Source organism: Mytilus galloprovincialis, chromosome 9 (assembly GCF_965363235.1).
Source record: "Mytilus galloprovincialis chromosome 9, xbMytGall1.hap1.1, whole genome shotgun sequence".
Taxonomy (NCBI): domain Eukaryota; kingdom Metazoa; phylum Mollusca; class Bivalvia; order Mytilida; family Mytilidae; genus Mytilus; species Mytilus galloprovincialis.
Window position 1 is genome coordinate 25,585,337 of NC_134846.1, and position 25,272 is coordinate 25,610,608.

The 25,272-nt window shown below is 31.4% G+C and overlaps 1 protein-coding gene across 1 annotated transcript in view; it reads left to right on the forward strand.

The window, feature by feature from the left end:
- The first annotated feature begins 3,358 nt into the window (after positions 1–3,358).
- LOC143044701 (tachykinin-like peptides receptor 99D) overlaps positions 3,359–25,272 on the forward strand; it is a 62,191-nt gene continuing 40,277 nt past the window's right edge. Inside the window, exon 1 of the mRNA XM_076216783.1 lies at positions 3,359–4,304. Coding sequence (XP_076072898.1) covers positions 3,952–4,304 — 353 coding nt within the window. The 5' untranslated portion in view covers positions 3,359–3,951. The remainder of the gene's footprint in view (positions 4,305–25,272) is intronic.

A 25,272-nucleotide genomic window follows, 5' to 3' on the forward strand; every position in this document is an offset into this window, starting at 1 on the left:
GTTTACCATGTATAAGTATGAACATGGGATTAAGATTTATATCAACAGAGGCGGATTAAGGAGGGGGGGGGGGCCTAGGGGGCTCGGCCTCCCTTTTTTTGGGAAAAAATTGGTTGCTTATATAGGGAATCACTGAAGCGTGACTCGAGCGGACCCCCTCTTATGTCAGTCAGTGGGTCCCCACTTTTGAAAATTTCTGGATCCGCCACTGATCAATGAGGTAACGATCAAACGACACAATTCAAACGACATCTTAAGGTTAAAAAACACCCACACATACTCAATATTGTTTGAGAAAAAACTGATACGTGTTTATACAATATATATTAAGTTTTAAATTAGTATACCCTTGGTAAATAAAGTAAACAGGAATACTAAATATCTTTCATCCTCATAACGAAGAACATTTATCTTTTATAAAATTATTAATATTAGTTACATAGTGTCCTAGTGACCTAATACGGTATATATGGGGTCAGTAAATTCCATATGGGGTGAGAGCGAAGCCTCCCTACTAACCTAATATGATATACACGGTCTCCACGAGTGCGCTTTTAACCAATCACATTCCTAGAAATGTATAGGAGGTAAGATAAATAATAAAACATGTAAAAAATAGAACTGTAAGGGAAACAGGCAAGTAATGTATATTTACAATGGGGAAAAATAAAAAAAAATGTTTTACTTTAAAGATATTGACTATTTAAATTGTTAATAAAAATTTAAAAAAAATGTACATCTAACATATAGGGATAAAAAAAACAAAACGAAATTTAGAAAAATCAAAATCATATTGACACAAAAACACGAAACTTAATCTGCATTAGTGTTTTCTTATTTTTTGTAAATTGAATATATGATGGATACATTTTAAACATCATTTTCATAACAATGTAGATAATTTAGTAAACTGCAATATTTTGTTTTTATTGAAAACAATTTGCTTTGTGATCTTTAAATTGAAAATAAAAGATACCAATTATAAAAAAAATGTGGTATGATTGTCAATGAGACAACTCTCCACCAGATACCAAATGACACAGAAATTAACAATTATAGGTCACCGTACGGCCTTCAACAATGAACAAAGCCCATACCGCATAGTCAGCTATAAAAGACCTCGAAATGTCAAATGTAACACAATTCAAACGAGAAAACTAACGGCCTAAAATATGTACAACAAAATGAACGAAAAACAAATATGCAGCAAGAACAAATGACAACCACTAAATTGTAGACTCCTGACTTTGGGACAGACACATAAATACAGCATGTGGCAGGATTAAATATGTAAGATGGGAGCCAAACCCTCCATCTAACCTTGGACAGTGGTGTAACAGTAACACAATCTGTACAGTACTAAATAAGAACGAAGTTCAACTTTAAACATCAGTTGAAAAAGGCTTAAATCATCAGATGGAAACAAAAAGAAATAAATGGACAAAAACATGTACAGAGTGGACATGGCTGGATATAACAACATTAAGAGACTAAGTACTTATCTGAGAGTACTCGCAGTTACTGATAGCTGGTTCAAAGCCACTAACAACTAATTAAAACAAGAATGTGTCCATAGTACACGGATGCCCCACTCACACTATCATTTTCTATGTTCAGTGGACCGTGAAATTGGGGTCAAAACTTTAATTTGGAATTAAAATTAGAAAGATCATATCATAAGGAACATGTGTACTAAGTTTCAAGTTGATGCAACTTTAACTTCATCAAAAACTACCTTGACCAAAAACTTTAACCTGAACTTCGCACTATCATTTTCTGTTTTCAGTGGACCATGAAATTGGGGTCAAAACTATAATTTGGCAATAAAATTAGAAAGATCATATCATGGGAAACATGTGTACTAAGTTTCAAGTTGATTGGACTTCAACTTCATCAAAAACTACCTTGACCAAAAACTTTAACCTGAAGCGAACGGACGGGCGGACGGACGAACTGGCAGACGGAGGCACAGACCAGAAAACATAATGCCCCTCTACTATCGTAGGTGGGGCATAAAATCATGTATCTAAGACTAAATTATCACCATATTCCTATGATACGAAAAAAAAACCACAAATAGTCAAATTTACAGCGCATTGATAACGTTTTAACTGTGAGGGATGTAAAACGCTGTTACTGTAAATTCTTATTTATTTGACAAAAAAAAAATATTGATTTTAAAAGTATTTATAATATTGAGAATGGAAATGGGGAAAAGACAACAACCCGACCAAAGAAAAGACATTATTGTAATTTATTGAAACTTTAGGTTTCCACCTATTTGTGAGCAAGACATTATATTTTTGATTGTTTTGGTAGATTATGAAACTATTTCTAGTAATGTTGATTTTATACTTTTCAACATAATTGTATGATCGATTGACACAACCCAGGAAATGCATTGAGAGCGAAGTTAAATTAATAAAAATATAAAAAAGCTCATTAGAAGAGAATTTTTCCCGCATTTTCCTAATTTTCCCAATACTTTATTTTTTATTAAAAAAAAATAAAATTACTTTTGCTACTTAAATAACACTAAGTATATAGATAATAGTTAAATGGAATCAGAGTCGTTCAGTTCAATCATTAACCTTTTATGTCTGGAATCTAAAGTTCCGCAAGAAAAGTTCTAAAAGTGTCAAAATCAGCGTAACTTGGTATCGGACATTTGCTAAAACTAACAGGATCGTTGAAAATATGCACATAATTGCAAACTGATGCAATGGGAGTCACACTTACAGTGTGTTCATGTATATAGCAAAGCAGTTCATTTAGCGAAAAGCGGTTTGATAATTTGATTAAGATGAATATTTTGGAGTGAAAATTTTAAAAAATACATGTACATGTATTTAAATATATCCCAAAACGAAAAACCAACAGTAAACGTTTAAAAATGCTGAAGCTATTCGATTGATTTTGTTTTTATTTCATATCAATTTGCTCATGTTTTAGACTAAAAAAAAAACAATTTAAAAATACCAAGTTATCGACAATACTGAACCGATCAAAGGGCACCATAATTATGCAACAAATACGTATCATTAGGTGTTGATTGAGTGAAATATTCATTGGACTTTGGATGAGAGACAACAACAATAAACATTAACTAAACTTGTCAGACAAGACTATATTTTATCGTTAAAACATTGTATAACAGTAAACAAAAATAATCATTATTCTCATGATACTGTCATATTGTTAATTAGTTCATATTGGTTAAAACTGTTAAAAACATTTCGTCGGAATTCCAATATAGAGCCGATAGACAACGATATAATGTATTGTTCACCGCTACAGAGATGATAGTACTTACGCATTCAATGATCTGATATTAGATGTAGCCATTCATATCTTACCAGATGTTAGAAGTTATTGCAGCCTAACAATTTGATTGGCATTCAAAATTCAATAGCGTGTAGTATTTAAGTATAGTGCTACTGCAGAGCACGTGGTTTTGCTCTATAGCTAATTGTCTGATATGGGGTGAATCTATTGCTTTTTAAAAGGTTAATAAGGATAAGAATGTTGTTTTATGAATTGTCTCTCGACGAGATTTTAAGACATTAGTTTGTTTTAAACTAAAAAAAAAAAAATACTTCAAAAAAAGTATAGACAAATGCGGATAAAGAATCGATGGAATAAAAACAATTGAATGGTCTGTTCGGTGGCTTTATAAATAATAATTAATAGAAAGAAAAAACTTCAGTTGGATTAACTTGGAAACGAATTCTTAAAACTTTGTCATTAAATCGAATACGTGATTGATTAGGTCTTTAATGTACTGTCATATAAAGATGTGATCGGGTGGAAAAGATACTTTTCAATGTAGTCAAGGACAGTTGTTTCATTCAGATATTTTTCTATCGCAGATTATTAGAATCTGTAAAAACAATTAATGGAATTGTGAAGTGAAAATTCTACGTAAAGATGGTCCATTAAAAGAGTAAGAAGATGAATAGTTCAAACGAAACTTTCTATGAAGATCCGTACATGATGCCATGGTGGAGTCAACTTATTTTCCTTACTGCTTTTGTAATTTTGATAACTGTGGCTCTGGGTGGCAACCTAATAGTTATATGGATAGTCATGGCACACAAAAGAATGCGGACTGTGACAAACTACTTTTTAGTCAATTTAGCAGTGGCAGACACTTTAATTTCACTTCTGAACACACCATTTATTTCAGTATTTTTGTTGTATCAAAATTGGTGGTTTGGTGACATTTGGTGTAAATTTGCCAATTTTGTGGCAATCTGTACCGTATCAGCAAGTGTCCTCACCTTGATGGCAATTGCTATAGATAGGTAAGTTTTTATATTTTCCTTTTCAAGACCCCTAACTATACAGTTAAATGTTTGAATTTTGATGTGAATAAAAGAAGAAATGTCAAGAAGACAGTAGTCTAACGACAAAAATAACTCAAAGACAGCTAAAGACCCGAAACAGTTTAAATTTTAGCAATAATTGTTTTACCAATACAATTTTAATCTATGAAATAAAGGTGGAATATTGTTTTGACTCTGCCAACATCAAGTCATATTGTAAAAGACTGTTTAAGTTTTGCTGTTTATATTAGTACTTTGAATGTACATTATTTGTTATCACATAAGCAACACGACGGGTGCCGCATGTGGAGCAGGATCTGCTTACCCTTCCGGAGCACCTGAGATCACCCCCAGTTTTTTGGTGGGGTTCGTGTTGTTTATTCTTTAGTTTTCTATGTTGTGTCGTGTGTGCTGTTGTTTGTTTGTCTTTTTCATTTTTAGCCGTGGCGTTGTCAGTTTGTTTTAGATTTATGAGTTTGACTGTCCCTTTGGTATCTTTCGTCCCTCTTTTAACACTATTAATTTGAAGTAGCGCCATTTAAGCTGCATGTTCAAATTAATTATATACATGTATCTCTCATTGGAAAAGATATGACCTATATTGGTTCCGTACTAGGATTTCATTGCAGCAATAATATTGCTGTTAACAAAATTTTTACTGAACCATAGCTTCGAAATAGTACCATTGCAGTCATCTCTTCTTAAAGTTAACTACATTACGAATAAATTGACCTTTACAAAATAAAAACGTGGATATGAACCCGGATGGTTTCGTAGCAACACTCCTAATATTTTCCTAGCTTATAATTATATCAACGAAACGACTAGGAACCGCATTTTTATTGACCATGAGAAACACTAAGAGTGCAACAAGGGGCAATAACATATTATTCTTCAGGAGTTAATCTTGGAGGTTTTTTTGTTGGTTTTGTGGCCTTCACTCCGTTTTGAAATCAGATTAATGTTTTTGGAACTTGTTAGTTTATCTCTTTCGACTGTTGTTTGAACTGTTTTTTGATGAATGATTTTGATTGATCATTTGAATTGCATAACTTTTGTATCGTTATAGGCATTAATACTTCACTATCTAGACAATATTTCACAAAATACATATAAAATTGCATGATATTAGATTCCCTATTAAATTCATATCACACGCATGAGTAAGTCTTCTAAGTTCTCTGTGGCAATATGGTTCATTAGACAGCTTTTTAATACTTAATCAGTAAATTTAGTCTTTTCATATAATTACATTAGATGTATGTTTCATTATAATACTTTATTCTGATTGGCTAACTGCACATCACGTGTTATTCCGTAAGCAGTTGCATTGCTCAATACAACTTTTCATTCATGATAACACGTGGTCCAACAATAAAGTGCACAGGTGAATTAAATAAAAAAATATATAAAATTCGTGTTTTCATGATCATAGCTAAAAATGTAATTATAAGTATTGAATGCTTCTTTTTGTAACTTTATTGGGTTGTAAAAGCGTTGACCGTGCGCACATTTTTAGAATGAAGCGTTTCCGCGCTTCATACAAAATGTACTTCGGTCAACGCTTTTACACCCCAATAAATTTACAAAAAGAAGCATTCAATTCTTAAATATTAAAACATGGAGCCCTGAATCGTAAATTGATCTACAGAATAATAAGCAACACAACAGTCCAGTGTGTTGTATGATAGACTGCGAGTACATGAAAATAATATGAGTTCGGATTATTATATGATACTCTTTTGGAGTACTGTAGATTCAGTTATTTCGTGGGTACCAATTTTCATGGATTTAGGAAAACTTACATGTTTGCGGATATTTAATTTCATAGTTTTTGGCGAACGGACCTGATACCTGCTGAAGCCTGCATACAAGCCAATAGAAAATTTGACATTCGTTGAACATTTAGTTTCGTGGTTCACCTCTACTCACGGGATCAACGAAAATTGGTATCCAACAAATAATATTGAATCCACAGTATTTCAAATAGTTATCATGAGAACAGTTGTCTGTGTTTTACGATTGGCATGATTTATACGATATCTTTTTGTTTATGTAGAGCACAATATGGTCGTGTTCGTATTGCACTGTCTTTAGATTCATAGGATAAGCTTTGGTTTATGTTGAGCAGAATCTGTTGGGGTTGAATCTGTTGGGGTTGAAACTGTTGGGGTTCTCTACTGTAGCTTGTCTTTTGGTCTCCTTCTTTTTTTTATTGCCACAGTGTTGATAGTCTATTTTTGACGCATGAGTTTAAATGTCCCTTTGGTATCTTTCGCCTCTCCTTGACAAGAATGCCCTTTATGATATTTTTTTTTAACACCTGGTTCATACTTAACAGACATAGTTAATTATTGTTGTTGAGTTGGTGAAATTAAAATAGGGATGCAGTTTTGTAGCAAAGTGAGTTGATCTTTAAAGTTGCAAAAAAAAAAAAAAAAAAAAAAAAAGAAACCATAAACTTAAACGATGAATTTGATATAAGAAACTTGGATAAAGACGGGCTATGTTAACGCTCAAATCATTTGTAGCTTCACCTTTCCTTGTTAAAGTAAAACAATGTTAGTGTACATTATGTAAAAAAAAAACCACAACCAGGTCCTTTTGTTATAAAAAAATCATGATATCTTAAATATATATATAGATAGAATTAATTTTAGTTTCTTGTGTACAATTTGGAAATTAGTATGGCGTTCATTATCACTGAACTAGTATATATTTGTTTAGGGGCCAGTTGAAGGACGCCTCCGGGTGCGGGAATTTCTCGCTACATTGAAGACCTGTTGGTGACCTTCTGCTGTTGTGTTTTTTTCTATGGTCGGGTTGTTGTCTCTTTGGCACATTCCCCATTTCCATTCTCAATTTTATATAGATAGAATTAACCCAAATAATTCAGATCTTCCCTGTAATTACACGAAGATGAAGCCATCGAAGAGCATAGGAATACCACTATTAATTTTCTAGAATGAATAGGAATTGAAATGATTGTCATATAAGGGTGGTTTGACGCGCTGAAAAACATAGTTCAACATATGACCTTCGTAAATGAAACAGCTTGACGGGATTGATCAGAACTTGCCAGTACAATTAAAAATGTATACGGAAACTAATTATTTTGAAGATAGTACATTGAAGTTGAGAACATTTGTTACTCCCGTTTATCCTTGCACTCAATGAGAATATGTCTTAGAATAGACACGAACTTTCAACTCTAATTACTAGTCGAGATAAGACCTCGTTAGATATTTTTGTTATTACATAATCCTTAAAGTGCAATGAATTTACTTTATTAACGTGTGAAGCACACGATCTTATTAAACGGAAACGGAAATAAGTATTACGTATAGATAAATTGAAAGCCCAGTCACAGAATAGTTTGAGACGCACTATGACGTCATTATGCCATAATGAATATGTCATTACTTTTTTTAACCAATAAAAAATATTTAAAAAAAAAGCTTTTAGCGAAAGATCTTATAAATTATACTAGTCTTGTCGTAATTGTAATATAAAGATGTCAAACGAGTCTAATGTCGGTGGTCGTTAAAATGAAGGTATATCAAGATGCTTGGCATATTTGTTTCTTGTTTCTCGTTTATAGCATGAATAAACGCTGCTTTTCGTCTCTAAAAAAAAATCATATTTAGCTATTCCATTACCTCATTGATATACCTGTAATCACAGGAATAGATTACATTAGCTGCATTTGGCAATGTTTTTTCTCGGAACTTTGGGTCCTCAATGCTCTTCAACTTCGTACTTTATCTGGCCCTTTTAACTTTTCTTAATCGTAGTATCTATGAGTTTATGCATAAGGGTTTTGCTCATTGTAATACCATACGGGGACATACATGTGTTAACAAACTTATATTAAGTGTTTGAGTGCATATGGCAAGTTTATGCATCAATAATCTCCAGGAAAATAATTTAATAAAATCAATCCCATGTCTTTCAGATATTTTTCATCGATATTTTCTATATTAGAGTGGCGATGAAGGTATTATGAAATTATAACAATGTATTCAGTGTAATATCTTCCATAAATAATAATTCAACAATTGTAGGCGATCTTAATTTATATTTAATCAATATACATTACCCTTTAAAACTATGACATGATTCGAAGAGAGCATTATTATTTTTTTCTTTCTGTCTGACAAGAAAGATGGACATTTTCATTAACAAAAGTCAAGAAACCTAAATATTATTTTTTTTTATTTAGCTGTCAAAAATCCGTTTACTGCTGCACATGTAGTGAGTGGTATATGAACGTATAAACAGAGTGTTCGAGCTTTTGATTTTGATTTTGCCATTTGATTAGGGACACCTTTTTGAATTTTCCCCGGAGTTCGGTATTTTTGTGTTTTTGAAAAAATAAAAAAAATGTTGGTTTAGTTCCAGCAGCAAATATAAGAAAATCAATTGAGAATGGAAACGGGTGAATCTATCAAAGAGACAAAAATCCGACCGAAGAGCAGAAAACAGACGAAGGCTACCAATGGGTCATCAACGCAGCGAGATTAAACTATGTTTTGTGAAATCTCTCATTGAAGACATACTCAGGATAATAATGTGATGTAGGAAAATCATACTTTGCACTTTGGTTCGTAACGTTCTAGCTCACAACGAAAAGCCTGCAAGAAGATATGGTTGGGATCTCACCAAACATGTGGAACTCAGTCGCATTTTGCGCCTGTCCCAAGTCAGAAGCTTCTGGCCTTTGTTAGTCTTTTATTTATTTTTAAATTCGAGTTCATTTATATCTTTAGGAGTTTATTATGACGATTATTTTCTCTGAAATAGTACACATTTTTGTAAAGGGACCAGCTCAGTGAAGTCCGCCTCCGGGTGTGGAATTCTCCCTGGTGGCCTTTGGTTGTTTATTTACTTTTTTTATAGGATTGTTGTCTGATTGACACATTACACATTTCCATTCTCTATTTTATGATACTATTTTTATTCTAGGTTGACGCACACATTTTAGATACTAGCTGAGCAGTCTTTCCCCTCATTTTAAAGTACCGCGTTCTTGTCAAATAAGCATCAATATAATTTTCAATGATTTGGTTAGACGCGACTGGAGATCGAACCCATGACCTTATGCACTATATCAATTCGATCTGTTAAGTTGTTTCTATCAATTGTGCGTGCTTCATATGTTCATTTAATTTCTGAACATTCTAAAAACATATATAAGGTACCTTTATCGTGTAAGACAAGAAAACAATTTTATTTCATATAATTATTAAAAAAAAAAATACAATGATAAAATAAGATATTTCGTTTTCTAATTTGTAAAACGATTTATAAGAGAATAAAATCTCAAGAAATGTGTTATTAGAACCAATATAGCAATTGAAGAATGCTTTTAGTACTAATTTATTAAACTAATTGTCATTTACGCAGTTGTCTAACGACTGTCTACGATATTTCCAGTGTAGGTGACACCTTATAGCAACAACGAGATAGTTCAATTGATGGAATTAGATTAGCTTAGACTCTAAACGAAAAATGTCCTAAATAAAACTATCATCAAATTCTATTATCATGATGCCAAATTAAGATTTCATCATTTTGTTATACTTAAAAAAAATGTCTCTTATACGCACAAAGGTTGGATATAAAAGATAAATTTTAAATAAATAATGGTTATTTGAGGAGCATTTTTTTTATTCTCTTGGAAAATAAGATATAAAACAAAACTTTTGGTCGGAGTTACCTATCTGTTTCTTGTTTTCTCCTTCTCGTGTTTTATTATATAGCTATTCGGGTGGTTTACATTCAGTACGTTATTTTTTTTATTTGTTTTCACCCATTAAATGTAGGTTGAAGGGTTTGGGGTCCTATATGGCCACCATCGGATCTCCTTGTATCGGTACTCCCTGGAATTCATCAACTATTATTACACGAGATAAAAAAAAAAATAAAAAAATGCGCGAATATCTTATTCTTTTAGTCTTTAAATAAGTTTGATTCAGATAATTATTACCATTGCAGCTCTCTAGATGTCTTTTCTTTAGGTTTCTCGATTGCTGTCACGATACTGAACATACTCTTTTATTTATGTACAACTGGTAACGCTCAAACGTCCCTGATGTATAACAGTATTGGTTATTTACTATTATGTTATATAATCCTTTAAATTTAACATGTTATAGAATGTTTACCAGGCGTTTAGACGTCCGATCTACTTGCAGCACTACCTAATACTTTTTAAGCCATGGCGATCTCAGTTTAGTTTTGATCTATTAGTTTTACTGTCCCTCTGGTATCTTTCGTCCCTCTTTTATAGTTTTCTGTGTGTTTTTTTAGATTTGTTTGTCGTTTCATCATTGTCTTTTATACCAGGGTTTTGTCTGTTTTTCTTCGGCTTTTGGTTTTGATTGAAGCTACATGTCATGCCAATACTACTAATGAAAAGACCGTTTTGTGTACTAGCAAATGCAGTCTGGTTTGTTCATTAATTGTTTCTTAGCACACACAGAATAACGTCTATTATTTTTGCAAACACTCCTGAAAACACGGACTCCCGATTATTTTCAATTCAATTCAATTCAAATTTTTATTGCCATAAAACTACATATTTATAGTATGTGACACAACATAACAAAATGAAAATAAAAAATAACAACAAGATCATAAATATACACAATAAAAGTAAATATTTCAAGAGTCCCCTGTCCTCAGTTCAATAGACTGTTTCAAAAAGGATCCTAGCTTATTTACCTGAATGTGTGAAATTGGATTGTGTATATATGTTATTTTATCTATGTTATTTAAATTTATAAAGTGGATATTCTCATTTTTTAAAAAATCAAAATAAACTTTCTATTATTAGGGTTTCTATTACAATATAAAAAGAAATGAATTTTATCTTCAATTTGTTTACAGTTTTTGCATAATTATTAAAAATTGATAGTCAGGTAAAACACCAAAAATAGCTTGCATTTTGTAAACAGAACTTGTAATTTATCAAACTAGTAATACAAATTATATCAAATTACTTACTTATGTGTTACTTTGCATCGGAACTAAACACATTTATTATTAATAAACCAGTTGTTGGCATGACACGGGTTATGTTCTTCTCATATATGTTATGATGGTATGATACTAAACCCCTCACGGGGAGGATTGTGCATGATATTCATATGATGAAGACATAATTTTTCAATCAGTTTAATTGAAGTCCAGAGCTGGCATGTCAGTTAACTGCTAGTAGTCTGATGTTATTTATGTATTATTGTCATTTTGTTTATTTTCTTTGGTTACATCTTCTGACATCAGACTCGGACTTTTCTTGAACTGAATTTTAATGTGCGTATTGCTATGCGTTTACTTTTCTGCATTGGCTAGAGGTATAGGGGAGGGTTGAGATCTCACAAACATGTTTAACCCCGCCGCATTTTTGCGCCTATCCCAAGTCAGGAGCCTCTGGCCTTTGCTAGTCTTGTATTATTTTAACTTCCATTCTCAATTTTACTTATTCAACATGTGTAGCTTGGTTGGTTGTTCGCGTATGGTTTTATCAGTGTTTATGGACTTTTGAATTTGCATTGGAGTTTGGTATTTTTATTATACTTTTCTTCGTTCAACATTTAATATATTTCATGCTATACATTGTGTATATTCTTATACATAATATACAAACTCAAATCCTGTATTGAAAGAAGAAAAAAAATAAAGTTCTTTTGTCATTTTAACACAATCAATTCCCATCTGAACAATATTTTTAATAATCCGGGGAAATAAAACTCTAAAGAAAACCTCATTCTTATCGATTTCCTATGTCACGTACCGAATATTTATACCAAATGTGTATATTTGCTTTTAAAAGATTAGTACATTATATAGACTGACGTATAATAATTCAGTTTCTTCCATCAAAGAGTTAAGTTTTTATGATTTAATGCTGTTGTCAGGAAAATAACACAGAATATCACCCCTTGTCTTTTTTTATTTACTTAGAGGCTAGATGAGTAATGATTATGTGGTGTGATCAATATCGTATTACCAAAATGTCTGATTGATTGAGTATTGATTACTAAATGTCTAAAATGTCTGATAACTAAATTGTAAAGATACAATAATTTGAAATTGTTAAGGACTGTATGATTGATCAATTATTGGTGTTTACGAAACTATCGGCACGCTTTTCGTTATTGCGGCGTTTATGTGGAATGAAACGTGACTACGGGAGAGAACCACAGAACTTCGGCATAAAAACTAACATTGGTAGTCATTAAAGATAGGAGTCGAACGCACCTGCCAAAAGTGAGGATTGATTTCACAGTCAACATCAGTGTGCTAGTTACCACTATTAGCAGCAAGACATGTTTGTTGTGCAACCTGTAGAGCCATATCTTTCATACACAATCAGGACATATAAAAATTTAACAATATGAACATACCGCATAGTCAGCTATAAAAGGCCCCGAAATGACAATGTAAAACAATTCAAACGAGAGTACTAATGGCCTTATTTATGAAGAAAAAATGAACGAAACACAAATATATTACACATAAACAAACGACAACCACTGAATTACATGCTCCTGACTTGGGACAGGCACACACATACAGAATGTGTCGGGGTCCCATCATGTAAGCGGAATCCCAACCCTCCCCTAACCTGGGGCAGTGATATAACAGTATAACATAAGAACGAACTATAAAAATCAGTTGAAAAAGGCTTAACTCATCAGATGGAATGAAATACAAGTGGACTTGGCCGGGTACTTGTACATCCCAAAAACAAAAAGACACTAGGTACAGATCTGAGAGTACTCGCAATTAACTGACAGCTAGTTGAAAGCCACTAACAACTAAGAAAAAATTATGCATCTAAGACTAAACATGTTATCCTAGATTTTTAGCATATTGGTCGTGATTGTTTAGATGTTTTATTCAAACCTATAAAATGGCGACCATTTTATAATAGTGGAGAAAATCGGAATACCGACCTTGGGAAAGGAAGTTGACAATCCTAGTGGAATATAAATAAGGATTATGTCTACATCAGCAGATTAGAGTAATAAAAATAGTTATATATATATATATATATATATATATATATATATATATATATATATATATATATATACAGATTAAGCACTATAAACTTTTGATTACTGTTTATTTTATACGATATTATAATAATGGTTTCAACTTGTCATCTGCACAGCACAATATAGTTTTTCATTTTTTCAGTGTTGAATGTTATGGTAGTTTGTAAATTGACATTTTGCTATATTTTACCATGTATGTAGCATTATAATCTTTAGTGTGAATGTATTGAGTATAAAAATGTGTATACGTGTATATATGATGTCCTCTTGTACACCTATGTGTCTGAGGTTTATTAATAAAGTATTGTCTATTGTCTATTCAATCGTTGAAAAGGAGAACATTGTTTTCTGTTACATGTAATCTTCTGAACGAGAAAATAAGAAGTATTCTTAATTGTAAGTTCTATTGAGTAGATACAGTCAACACAACCATCAAACTTTTTTTCAGAGAAATTGTTTTGCACGTGACTTAGTGAAGTAAAACAACGCCAGAAAGCCAAATCTACTTACAATTTGAAATTCAAATAAAAACCAACTAAGAATCCTGTTTAAAAAATATGTGACAGGGAATTATTTGAGAGCTTATAGTTTAATCTTAGTTTATATCTGTTTTATGACAGATCTTTTAATACTGAGTACATTATGAGATCTTTTAATACTAAGTTCATTATGTACTATTTCACTAATTCAAAATTAATGGCAAGTCTGTCAAAATGAATCCTCTGTTTTTTTTTGTTGTTGAAAAAAACCCCGTATTGAACCCTTCATAATATGTTTAACCTAAACAATATTAACATATCTATTAGCTGCAATTGAAGAAAAGAATACATTATAACTATTAGGAAGCAGCTAATGGTCTACTAACAGGATTAGTGAAAACCATTGTACACAAGTACACACACTTCAACAGCAATGCATCGCTTTGTTATGACTAATTCAAAGAATATATCCATTTTAACAAGGTGAAAATTCAATATTGCATATCTCTATGTTATATCAGACCTAAGCTGTTAAAAAACTTAGAAAAAGTTTACTCGATAGGCATACTTAAGTCTATGAATAAACTCATCATAGATACCAGGACTAAATTTAGTATATACGCCAGACGCGCTAAAACCGTTCAATAAAAATATGGTTCTTTGAAAAATCGTGTCGTGCGTGACAAGATGATAACAAAAGTATAGAATGAATGTACTAGCTATCGCTCTAAACTGAAAGATTTCATGATCTTTTTCTTAAAACATATTTAATATGTACAAATATCTAATTCCTGTGTTAATCTTATAATAAAGCGTCTGCGTCGGAGACAAACCTAATTGTATTTCGTGACATATCAATATCCTATAAATGTATGTAAAAAAAAAACAAACTTTGACCTAAATGACATCTACAAACACGTACAAAATTGATGAAAATAATTAAATTATGTTTTTGAATACAATAAATTTAAAAACATTCTCTCATGTAGTGTTATTAAAAGCTAACGTAATGATGCTCGATTTACGTCTGTAAGGAGTCAGTCAACGATTATATTAAAATAATTACATTAGATGTATGTTTCATTATAGTACTTTATTCTGATTGGCTAACTGCACATCACGTGTTATTCCGTAAGCAAATTCATTGCTCAATACAACTTTTCATTCATGATAACACGTGGTCCAATAATAAAGTCCACAGGTGAATTAAATAAAAAAATATATAAAATTCGTGTTTTCATGATCATAGCTTAAAAAAAATAATTATAAGTATTGAATGCTTCTTTTTGTAACTTTATAGGGTTGTAAAAGCGTTGACCGTGCGCACATTTTTAGAATGAAGCGCTTCCACGCTTCATACAAAATGTACTTCGGTCAACGCTTTTACACCCCAATAAATTTACAAAAAGAAGCATTCAATTCTTAAATAATGTTTTGGCAATTTCATACTTACCGATACACTGAAATTATAAACACGTGACGACATGGGCGATTCGTATTATGCAAAAGAAAAAGTCTAAAACGAATAAAACCATCAATGCACCACTAAAACTTCAGATATGTCTGTACATGACGAAATCAGTTAAACAAAAACGACCGACATGTTAATATACTATATATGTACAATGTCGTAAAATACAAATTCTATTTATTCCAGCTTAAGAAACAGGACGAAAATCAAGGCTCGCCGAGGTTTCCTCCTGTTTCATAGCGAGTACAGCTACATTTTGTTTTTCCAACGATACACACATATTGTTTTTATCCTGTTTTTTTTCACCAGGCACTTTAATGTACAGTTGTTAAAATCCAAAAAGTTGTGTCTGATTTTTGTACAATAGTTTGCTGATTGCCGGATACAACTATGTCCCATGTTAAATTTTCATGAATAAAGTTATCTAAAGAAAATTAAAGAATGACAAGGAAGAATAAAAATTAAAACAAGTAAATTTAAGCTCACAAAGGATCACATGATAAAACATTCCAGCCCCTACTGAAATGAATTAAATATAGCACTACTTTTTAAACCCTTTCACATCTGCTTGTATGTCAAATAAATAATCCCTGTAACACGCCAATAACAACGTCACAATTGTACATATACATTTGCAGTAATTATTAAACAGATTTATTGTATCCATATCTTTTGATGATACTACAGCATGTCTCATAAGTGAATCTGATTATGAAAATCCTTTTCTGTCGTACTTTCCCTGAAGACAAATAAAATTGCAATGAAAAGACAATTATTCTAGGGAAACCTGTTTTTCTTTGCTATTAAAGTTGAAAAGAATGACTCAATTCGATTCATGTTTTTTTTTGTCTGGATTTTATTTGCAATATTTTCCTACTTGTGAAAAAATCGAGAAATTCCCATATGACACCCTTTATTAGTTTGTTTAATCATAACTAAAGGCATAAGATTATCATCAATATCAATGAAAGTGACAAAAATATTATGGCAAATATTTATCAACCAAAATCCTTCCCTTATTTTGCGCAGATTACGAATTTGTTTATTTACTGTTTGATTTAAAAAGCATATTTCACTCTAGTTTCGATCATCATTTTATTCTTAATCCAGTATATGATTTTATATTGCTATACAGTAGGGTTATAGCTTCTAGGAAAATAACAAATTCGGGTAAATATACATAAAAATATCCTATTATAGACATGCAAGATCTGTGATAAGTGTAAACATAAGAGGTCCTTTATTGGGGGATATATTGTGTTGTTCGATAGTAAAATTGATTTAAAAAATGTATAGCTCTCAAATTTCTATAGCACTTTTTGTTCTGTTGTATTTTTGTACCAAAATTTAGGAGTCTATTGGTGAAGTTAACGAGGGATGTGACGTGAAACATCATTTCCCTTTACGAGAAAAAATGAAATTAATATATGATAAATGATTATAAAAATAAAACACACGACAGCAATTTTTAAAATTCGATAGTGTAGCATGTTCTCTGAACTATCTTTAATCAAAACCCTACTTTTACCCATAGCTAAATTAAACCCTGCCCTTAACCTAGAAAACCAAACCGTACCATAGTAACAATACATGAATTCTTACCAAAAAGTATAGAGCTGTATATAGAGACCTCTGACGCAAAAGTAGGCCGATTATTTTCTATTTTGCAGTTTAATCTCTATCCTGAATTAATATGACGAGGAGAGAGGGAGAGAAAGAGAATAAGTTATTACATCTGCATTACTCTGATTTATTGCATTCACCCCTTTTATAAAAGTAATAAAGCAATTTATAAACCATTATCGCGGTGAAATAGTGAAATTTATTTCATGTTAGATTGAACTTCTATTTCTGGGTACAACATCAGTAGAATTGTTAAAATTAGTAATATTAGAATTGTTACAGTCATGACATTTCAATAAGAGACTAATGAAGGGCAATACTAAATGACCTTACTTTAAGTACTCTATAATTTAATTCAACTGTTAAGTTCAAATATGCCGCTGTAATACGCAAGATTACTTTCTGGTATATTTTTAAATTATAGATTACAAAACGTAATTACATCAAATCTATTACTGAAAGACTGAAATTTGATGGTGTTATATTTGTATGATCGAAATCCACTCATAAAATAAAATTAACAGTAAAGAAGGTTGAAAAACATCCATTTAGACTAAGCTATGTATAATTTAATACAGCCTGAATGTGGATTAGCAGTGTGCTTGATATCTGCAATGTAACATGTGCTTACCGCATCTGGTACCGCCTCATTTTTAGTTCATGCTATTCCTCAGTGTTTAATGTGTACCTTCATTTGTTTCCTCTTAGTGGGTTTATTTTCGAAATTCGAACATTTGAAAACTGCTGTTGCCTCTAAAATATCATCATCAACATAATAATAAATAAAAAAATTAGTATCTACACAAAAGCTGAAATGAAAAATGGTTGAAAAGCATCCATTAAGGTTTGGCTAAATTTAATCAAATACCGATTGAATGCAGATTCTCAGTGTGCTTGATGCCTGCATATCAACAGATGGTAACATATCGACGCACCTGGTATTGCCTCTTTAAGTTCATGCAATGATCCCTCAGTTTTTGTTTTGCGCCTTTTTTAGTATCTTCCTAATGGATATATGATCGAAATTTGAACACTAGTAAACTAAAATTATTGCATCTAATCTATCATCATAATAAATGATGAGATTAGTCTCTTCTTAAAATTGACTGTATGGGAAAAAAAATCTCAATTGGTGTATAAAATGCGCATTTCACTCCATAATGGTAACTTGTGTATAAAGTAAAATACCAAAAATACTTAACTCGAAGAAAAATTCAAAACGTCAAAATTAAAGTCCGTTATCAAATCGCTAACATAAATTTCACAAACAACTGACTTATTGACTAATCAGGTTGTTATGAACAACTCATAACTGATTTGTATGATATTTGTTTTCTATTTGACTGTAAAACTAAAAGACACATTTAAGGTGTAGTTTTACATATTTGTAGGTAGTACTTTTTGTTAAATATCCAACTGGAAAAACCGTTTAGTGTTTCTTTTATGGGAAGCGAACATACGATAGAGCGTAAACGGCAATACGTATTCAATCATAATGAAATTTCAGAGAAAAGTGCAATCTTTCAAATATATTTGTGGGCTGAATAAGTATGTGTTAAGATGATACCTGAATAATGAGAATACTCACTAATGTTGATATTATGTCCATCTGTCTTTATTAGTATCAGTTTACTTAACCAATAAAGTAACCAATTAATAAATTAATGTAGGTTGTTTTGCTAAGTCATATAGACAATAAGCAATTGTAACCAACAATTGTCTTAGTGACAAATAGTGAAATAAAAATGTAGGTTGATTAATTAACAAGAAAGAAAAAAGAAAAGATAAATCACCCTTAATGGTCACTGACATAAGAATAATAAAGGCTTCTTTGCCAACTACAACAAAATGTACAGTACATGTCTTAAATTAGTACTCGTTAGGTGGATCTCAATCCTTTTTGAGAAAGTTTACCACGCAAGGGGAAATTGAATGATGGTTTTGTATAGGCCTTGCAATTCTATGCATGGAGTTTTGCAACGTTTTGATGAAGGTTGAGTGTCTTCTTGTAAATCTATCGCTACTACTATTTAAACACGGTTGCCTTATAGCCTTTTGTTCCAGAGAGGTCAGATCGAGTAGTGTTTACATAATGTTTGGGATACTTCAATTGCAAACTTGAAATTATATTTTAAGGTTAAAACTTAAAAGTTGCTATTAATTGATTTTGTGACATGTTGAATATTAAAGTATGAAAGATATGTTTTATAAAAAATACAAACATTATGCACAACGTGACAGACAGTTTAGAGTGTTACTAGTAATGCAAGTTTTGAATTTCAGTTTTTTTATATGATTATATTTTATGCTCACACGTTGTCAGTATAATGGAATTTTACGCGAAAGTCATACAAGTAAGAGGTTTTTCTAGCTTTAATACCAGGTTTAATGAACCATTTCTATATAATGGAAAGCCTGTAGCAAGTCAGGAATATACACGTTGTTTTTTCATTCGTTTGATGTGTTTGAACTTTTGATGTTGCAACTCGTTAAGGAATGTTCCATTTTGAACTTTCCTTGGAGTTTGGTATTTTTGTTATTTTTGTTATTTTCCTTTTTTCTACCAATCTTTCACATTGAATGATCCAAATGACAGTTATTTTGAATCATGCAGTTTGTATATCAAATTAAGTATCGCAATATATTCATTAATGAAACCTTCGTGAATAGTTTTCGTTTGTACTTTCACGATAATTGAGTTTGTAAGTACTTTAGATTATTAATATCTCGATTTTGCTCTGCAGTTTCATACACACATTCAGATGTGTTATATGAAGCTTTCCTAAATGAAATCTTAATTTCGGTAATACTACTTTATTCAAGGACATTGCTTATCTAGACAGAGTCATTACTTTATATGAACAGGGCTTATTTCAGGACTAAATGTTCACGTTCAAGTATCTTTATGAAACAAATTCATATCGATTTACACTTGATAACTCAATCAAAATCTACAAATGCTCCTTATTGTTATCTTGTATTATTACCATTTTATTACATTCCTAGTAGGACCATGCCAGGTATACGAAATGTTCAACTTGAAAAGTCAGCTGTAATAATTATAATCTGAAAAGAAAATCATTTGTGTTCCTTTTTGGGTATTTAGCTCGCTATAATAGCAAATATTTGATTATGATTTTCAAACATTTTTGAATCCAGTATTACTGATGAGAAATTAATTGTCAAAGGGTGCATAAAATAAAACGATTGACATAAATGCATTTAGAATAGTATAAAATATTGTCTGGAAAAAAAGCTCATATTGCTATACACAATAAGCGAAGAAAGTTATTGCCGACTATCTCTAGTAAATGAAATATAAGTTGTTCCTCTCAGAGTATTATATCTAGATTATTTAATTTAACGTAGAGAATCATTCTATCATTGATATTAGCGACACATTGGAAGAACATGTAACATCTCTGTTAATAATGTCTAAATACAATGTAAAACTACTATACTAATAATCATTCCTGAGTTTTGATAAAGTCAGTCACCCTCATTTGCGTGGTCGTTTTTCTTTATTGTTTCTGCATAAGATCAGTCATACAAGATACAGACTTCATATAGAATTACATGTTGCAATATTCATCGAGTAGTGTTATGACAAAATGATGGCCAAGTTCCACTTATAAATTGCTTAAAGGTTGAAATATAATATTAACATATAACATTACCTTAAATATTTGCTGATGTTAAATCTAAACTAAAGATTTAAATCAAGCTATAATAATCAAAATTTCGAATTAATCGTCGAACAAATACTAGATGTATTTCCTGCAATGGTAATGTCGTGTGTTAGAATCACTGTACATATAATCATACATAACGGGCTATTGATTATGACGTTACTATACATTTCAACTAAAGGTATAACATATTTTATATACTCAAAACCTTTCCAATCATTATTGTGTTTGTCTGATTATTCAAGTTTATGCTTTTAGATTGGTTTGAGTAAAACATTTCAGGAGTACCCGTTGTTTTCTTCTGCAATTCAATAAACACTTTTTTGTCAAGTAATTCTTGCGTTTGTAATAGGTGATCTTATTTCGCAGGTTTAGACATTTTATAATCAATTAAAGTAAAAAAAAAAAAAGAACAACACACTCGACTTGTAAGCATTTATTGGGCTTTAGATAAAGACGCTGCTGATCAGTACATGCGTTATTGCAGGCAAATTGTCAACTCAAAAGAAGGATAACACATGAAACACATAGTCAACTTAAACAAAAGCTTTTCAAAATATTTCCATGGTTTTATATATTTATATAATATCATATATCCATTGCAAAAGATTAAGTTATTATTGGCAATCATACTTAAATCAATTTACTGGTAGCACAAAGTAAAGTTTTCAACGTGTGATTTGCATGCAGAAATGATTATTGGAATATATATCATTTCACGTTTTTTCAATGACAGGTAAAAGTTACTGTTTATTAATATATAGATTGATCATACATGTCTTTTTCGTTCTTAAAATTTTCAATTGAATCAATGAAATAATTTCAGGCAATATATCGGCAAACAGTATTGATAATTTACATAAAATGTTTTAATGTAAATCACATTATTTTTATACTATGGGTTTTAGCTAGCTCCACTGGTTATACATTTGGTAATACCACTGAAATGTATCAATTTGATTTAGTCTGGTTTAATACCAACCCAATTCAAAAATCCAACAAACCGTAGTAGATCTAATAAGTTGAAATATCTACTATTTTCTTAAATAATATTGTGCTTCTTTTTCTGTCGTTTAAAAAAATCCCTACTGGTCTGCCAGGTAAAATCTGGCTAGTAACCTTTTTAAAATGAAACAAAATTGTTGTACGATCTTTCAAGTTATCTGAAAATGCATCAAATAAAAACAACAGTAGTATACCAGTGTTCAAAAGTCGTAAATCGATTAAGAAAAAACAAATACGGCTTACAAAAAAAAAAAAACCCGAGTGAAACATATCAACTAACTGTAAGAGGAAAACAACGAAACAACAGAAACAAACGACAATGCAGCATAAATAGAAACGATCTATAATATAATAATTACCATATTCCTGAATTGATACAGGACATTTTAAGAACAAATGATGGGTTGAACGTGGTTTTGTGGCTAATCAAACCAAAAATATTAAAATAGGATGCAGATGAAAGAACTTGTACGAAAGCGGATTTTTTGAACTTTTGGTCGAATTGGATTTTTTATGTTTAAACCAATTGGCATTACCACAATACAGTTATCTTTTCCTCTAATATGACATCTCCATGTTATACTTCCACAAGCATCATTACGGGTGTAATATGTAAAACCGGATCTAATTATCCTTCAAGAGTACCTAATAATTATATACTTCTATTTTTGACTGGTTGCGTTTTTTTAGTCTTTTGTATTTTTTTGTTGTTTGTAGACTATTGTTTGTCTCATGATCATTTTTATTTTTTTGACGTGAAGTTATAGTATCTTTACTTTGTTTGTTTGTTTGTTTGTTTGTTTGTTTGTTTTTTTAGATCTGAGCATTATTGACGAGTCTTATGTAGACAAAACGCGCGTCTGGTGTATTAAACTATAATCCTGGTACCTTTGATAACTAGTTACCTCTCTTTTAAGTTTGTTTTAGTAATTCCCAAATAAGTATTTCCTTCAAATGACGAAATAAAAGCCAAGAGTAAAACGAAAAATGGAAAATAATATGGAAAACTTAATACCTGACTATCATGTACTTTTAGTAAAAAAATGACCGACTTCATGTCGCCATTGTCAACATTGCATTAAATTCTGTCTTGTTTTCTTCTTAAGATGCTTGCTAAACTTGTCAATTAAGTTAAATACACATATATAAGAAGGTGGTCTTATTTATCAATAAACAATCAGTTTTGTATAGTAAGTATACGATGCAGAACAATTATTGTCATTTTTAGTTGGTTGATAATCTGACGAGCCTCGCTATGAGACATATCATCATTAACTAATGGTCAATCGGTTACAAGTTGATGACATTGTCATATACAATATTCAATATTGAAAACACAAGAAGACCAATGATGAAATTTATTGGTGACATGTAATATCTTCTTAACAAATAATTTGCAACCAATTTCGTAACGGTGTTTTAATTTTTGATGTACGATTAATAAAATTATTCCCAAACCTTTAGATTTTGAAACGGGGAATTGTCAGGGGTAAAGTGAATTTAAGTAGTGGGTTGATTTAAATTAGGCAAGATAGTATGTGCCCGTTCTACTTGGGATCCTCACCTTTGACACCTTTATTAAAGTTTTGTTCTCAAGCAATTAGACAAAATTTGCACAGTGCCGTTTAATCAATCACAAATTACACCCATAAGAGGACCAAAGGCATGACAATTAGTTGTATTAACAGCAATATAATGATGATATTATAATTTACATAAAAAACACACAATGACAAATGACCTCAAGGGGCCCCTGTCCTCAGTTCCATAGACTAGTTTAATAAAGAGCCTAAACATTCCACATGCTGACTAGTGGTTTGATTTAGTATATTTCATTTAATTATCAGAAAAATCTTTGTATTGAGTTTTTAAATCATTAATGAACGAGACTAAAAGCTGTGATTTCACAGGCACAAACTGACAGATATATTGGTTCTAGTGTACTTTTTAACGGTTTCTAGGGAACTATTGCATATGTCTTGTATGATATAATACGAAATAATAAGCCTCAGACATACATGTCAGCTTGAGAAGACATTTCAATTTAAAAAACAATAGTGTAAATAAGTAAACGGCAGACAGTTTATATTTTTAGAAAAAACTTGCCAAGAGAGACAAACAATGTGTAATTTAATCATATAGGTGATGTTCATTTTAACTGAAATAATAGTGCGTTTCGATCGCACCAGCATGACTACCAGGGGAAATAATAAACGCAACTGAGCCTATCGAGACATCATGAACCTTTTCGCAAGGAGTAATAATTAAATAGCCTATTTACAAATATATAGGGTAGTGCGTACTCTAAATTGATGTATTCTTTCTCGAAGATATGCAGATGTTGTCAAAAGTATGGGTTGCTGTTGATTCATTTATTTTCGTGAGTATCAAATTTCGTGGATTGATGAAAACTTGCATTTTCGTGGATATTTGATTTCTTGGTTTTACCTATCACTACATACAAACCCTTAGCAATATTTGTAATAAGTTGAACATTTAAATTCGTCTTTCACTTGTACCAACGAAACCCACGAAAATTGGTAGGCAACACATAATAATGAATCCACAGTAGATGTGTGCACTCACTAGCAAATAAGACTTAAATGGACAATGCAATCTGACATGTCTAAGCATGAAATTGAGTCTGGATCTGACTTGATTGGTAGTTGGTACTATAGTGCGACTGCAACGTCTAGTATGACGCATGTTCTTTGAAACAAAGGAGGGGTATTACACCTGGTCACCAAACTTTCTTATTACCTTAATTTTCGTTCAATTAGGCCAATCGCGTGTTTGGTCTTATAATGATATCGGTGGTCGCTACCAAAATTCTTGTCAGGATCTACTGGTCAAAATTGTGGTATCAATTTTGGAATATTGTACTATCTTAAAAACGGGCATCAATAAATTTCTTGTCTAGTGCGTATGGCCGATAGTGTCTACAAATACCAGCTTTCCTTGTTTGTTAATTGCGATTCTTTTTGTACGTAGTAGGTGTAATCTGATATAAGCGTTGTTCATCTTTCTGCTATGCGTATCTTGATTTCTTGTTACATTATTACTCGTGTTATCTATCGATTACAAATAGAGTTGATGAGATTATGTTTAGTTGTGGTCACGGAGCAATCACAATAAAAATGAGTCTTGTTACATGATTTAACTTATAAGCTACATTTCAATTCTGTCACTTGTCATGCAATCGTTAAGAATTGAATAACATTCAACTCGTTGTGGTCACTTGTAATGCTAATCTTTAAAACGAGATGTTCATTCAGTCACTTTGTATTTTCTTTTCAATCACTATCCTATAATACTGAAGGAGTTAATTGTAGTTACAGTCCAGCTCGGTTTAGACACGGTTTGTTTGTTTCGTACAGAATTGCTAGATTTTGGTGGAATTTTCATGTTCGATTTAGTAACTTTAAATGCGAATCGTGATCATTAACTTTGCGCACTCCTTAGATATAAGACTGCAAAAATACGTCTCTATTGAGTTGAGATAGACAGATCAAACTTGTCAAGTAATTCGTCATCGTAAGCAATGCGAAGTGACCATGTAAGGAAAATACCACTTGATAAATGTCGTTCATGCGATACGCATCTTTAGTACGT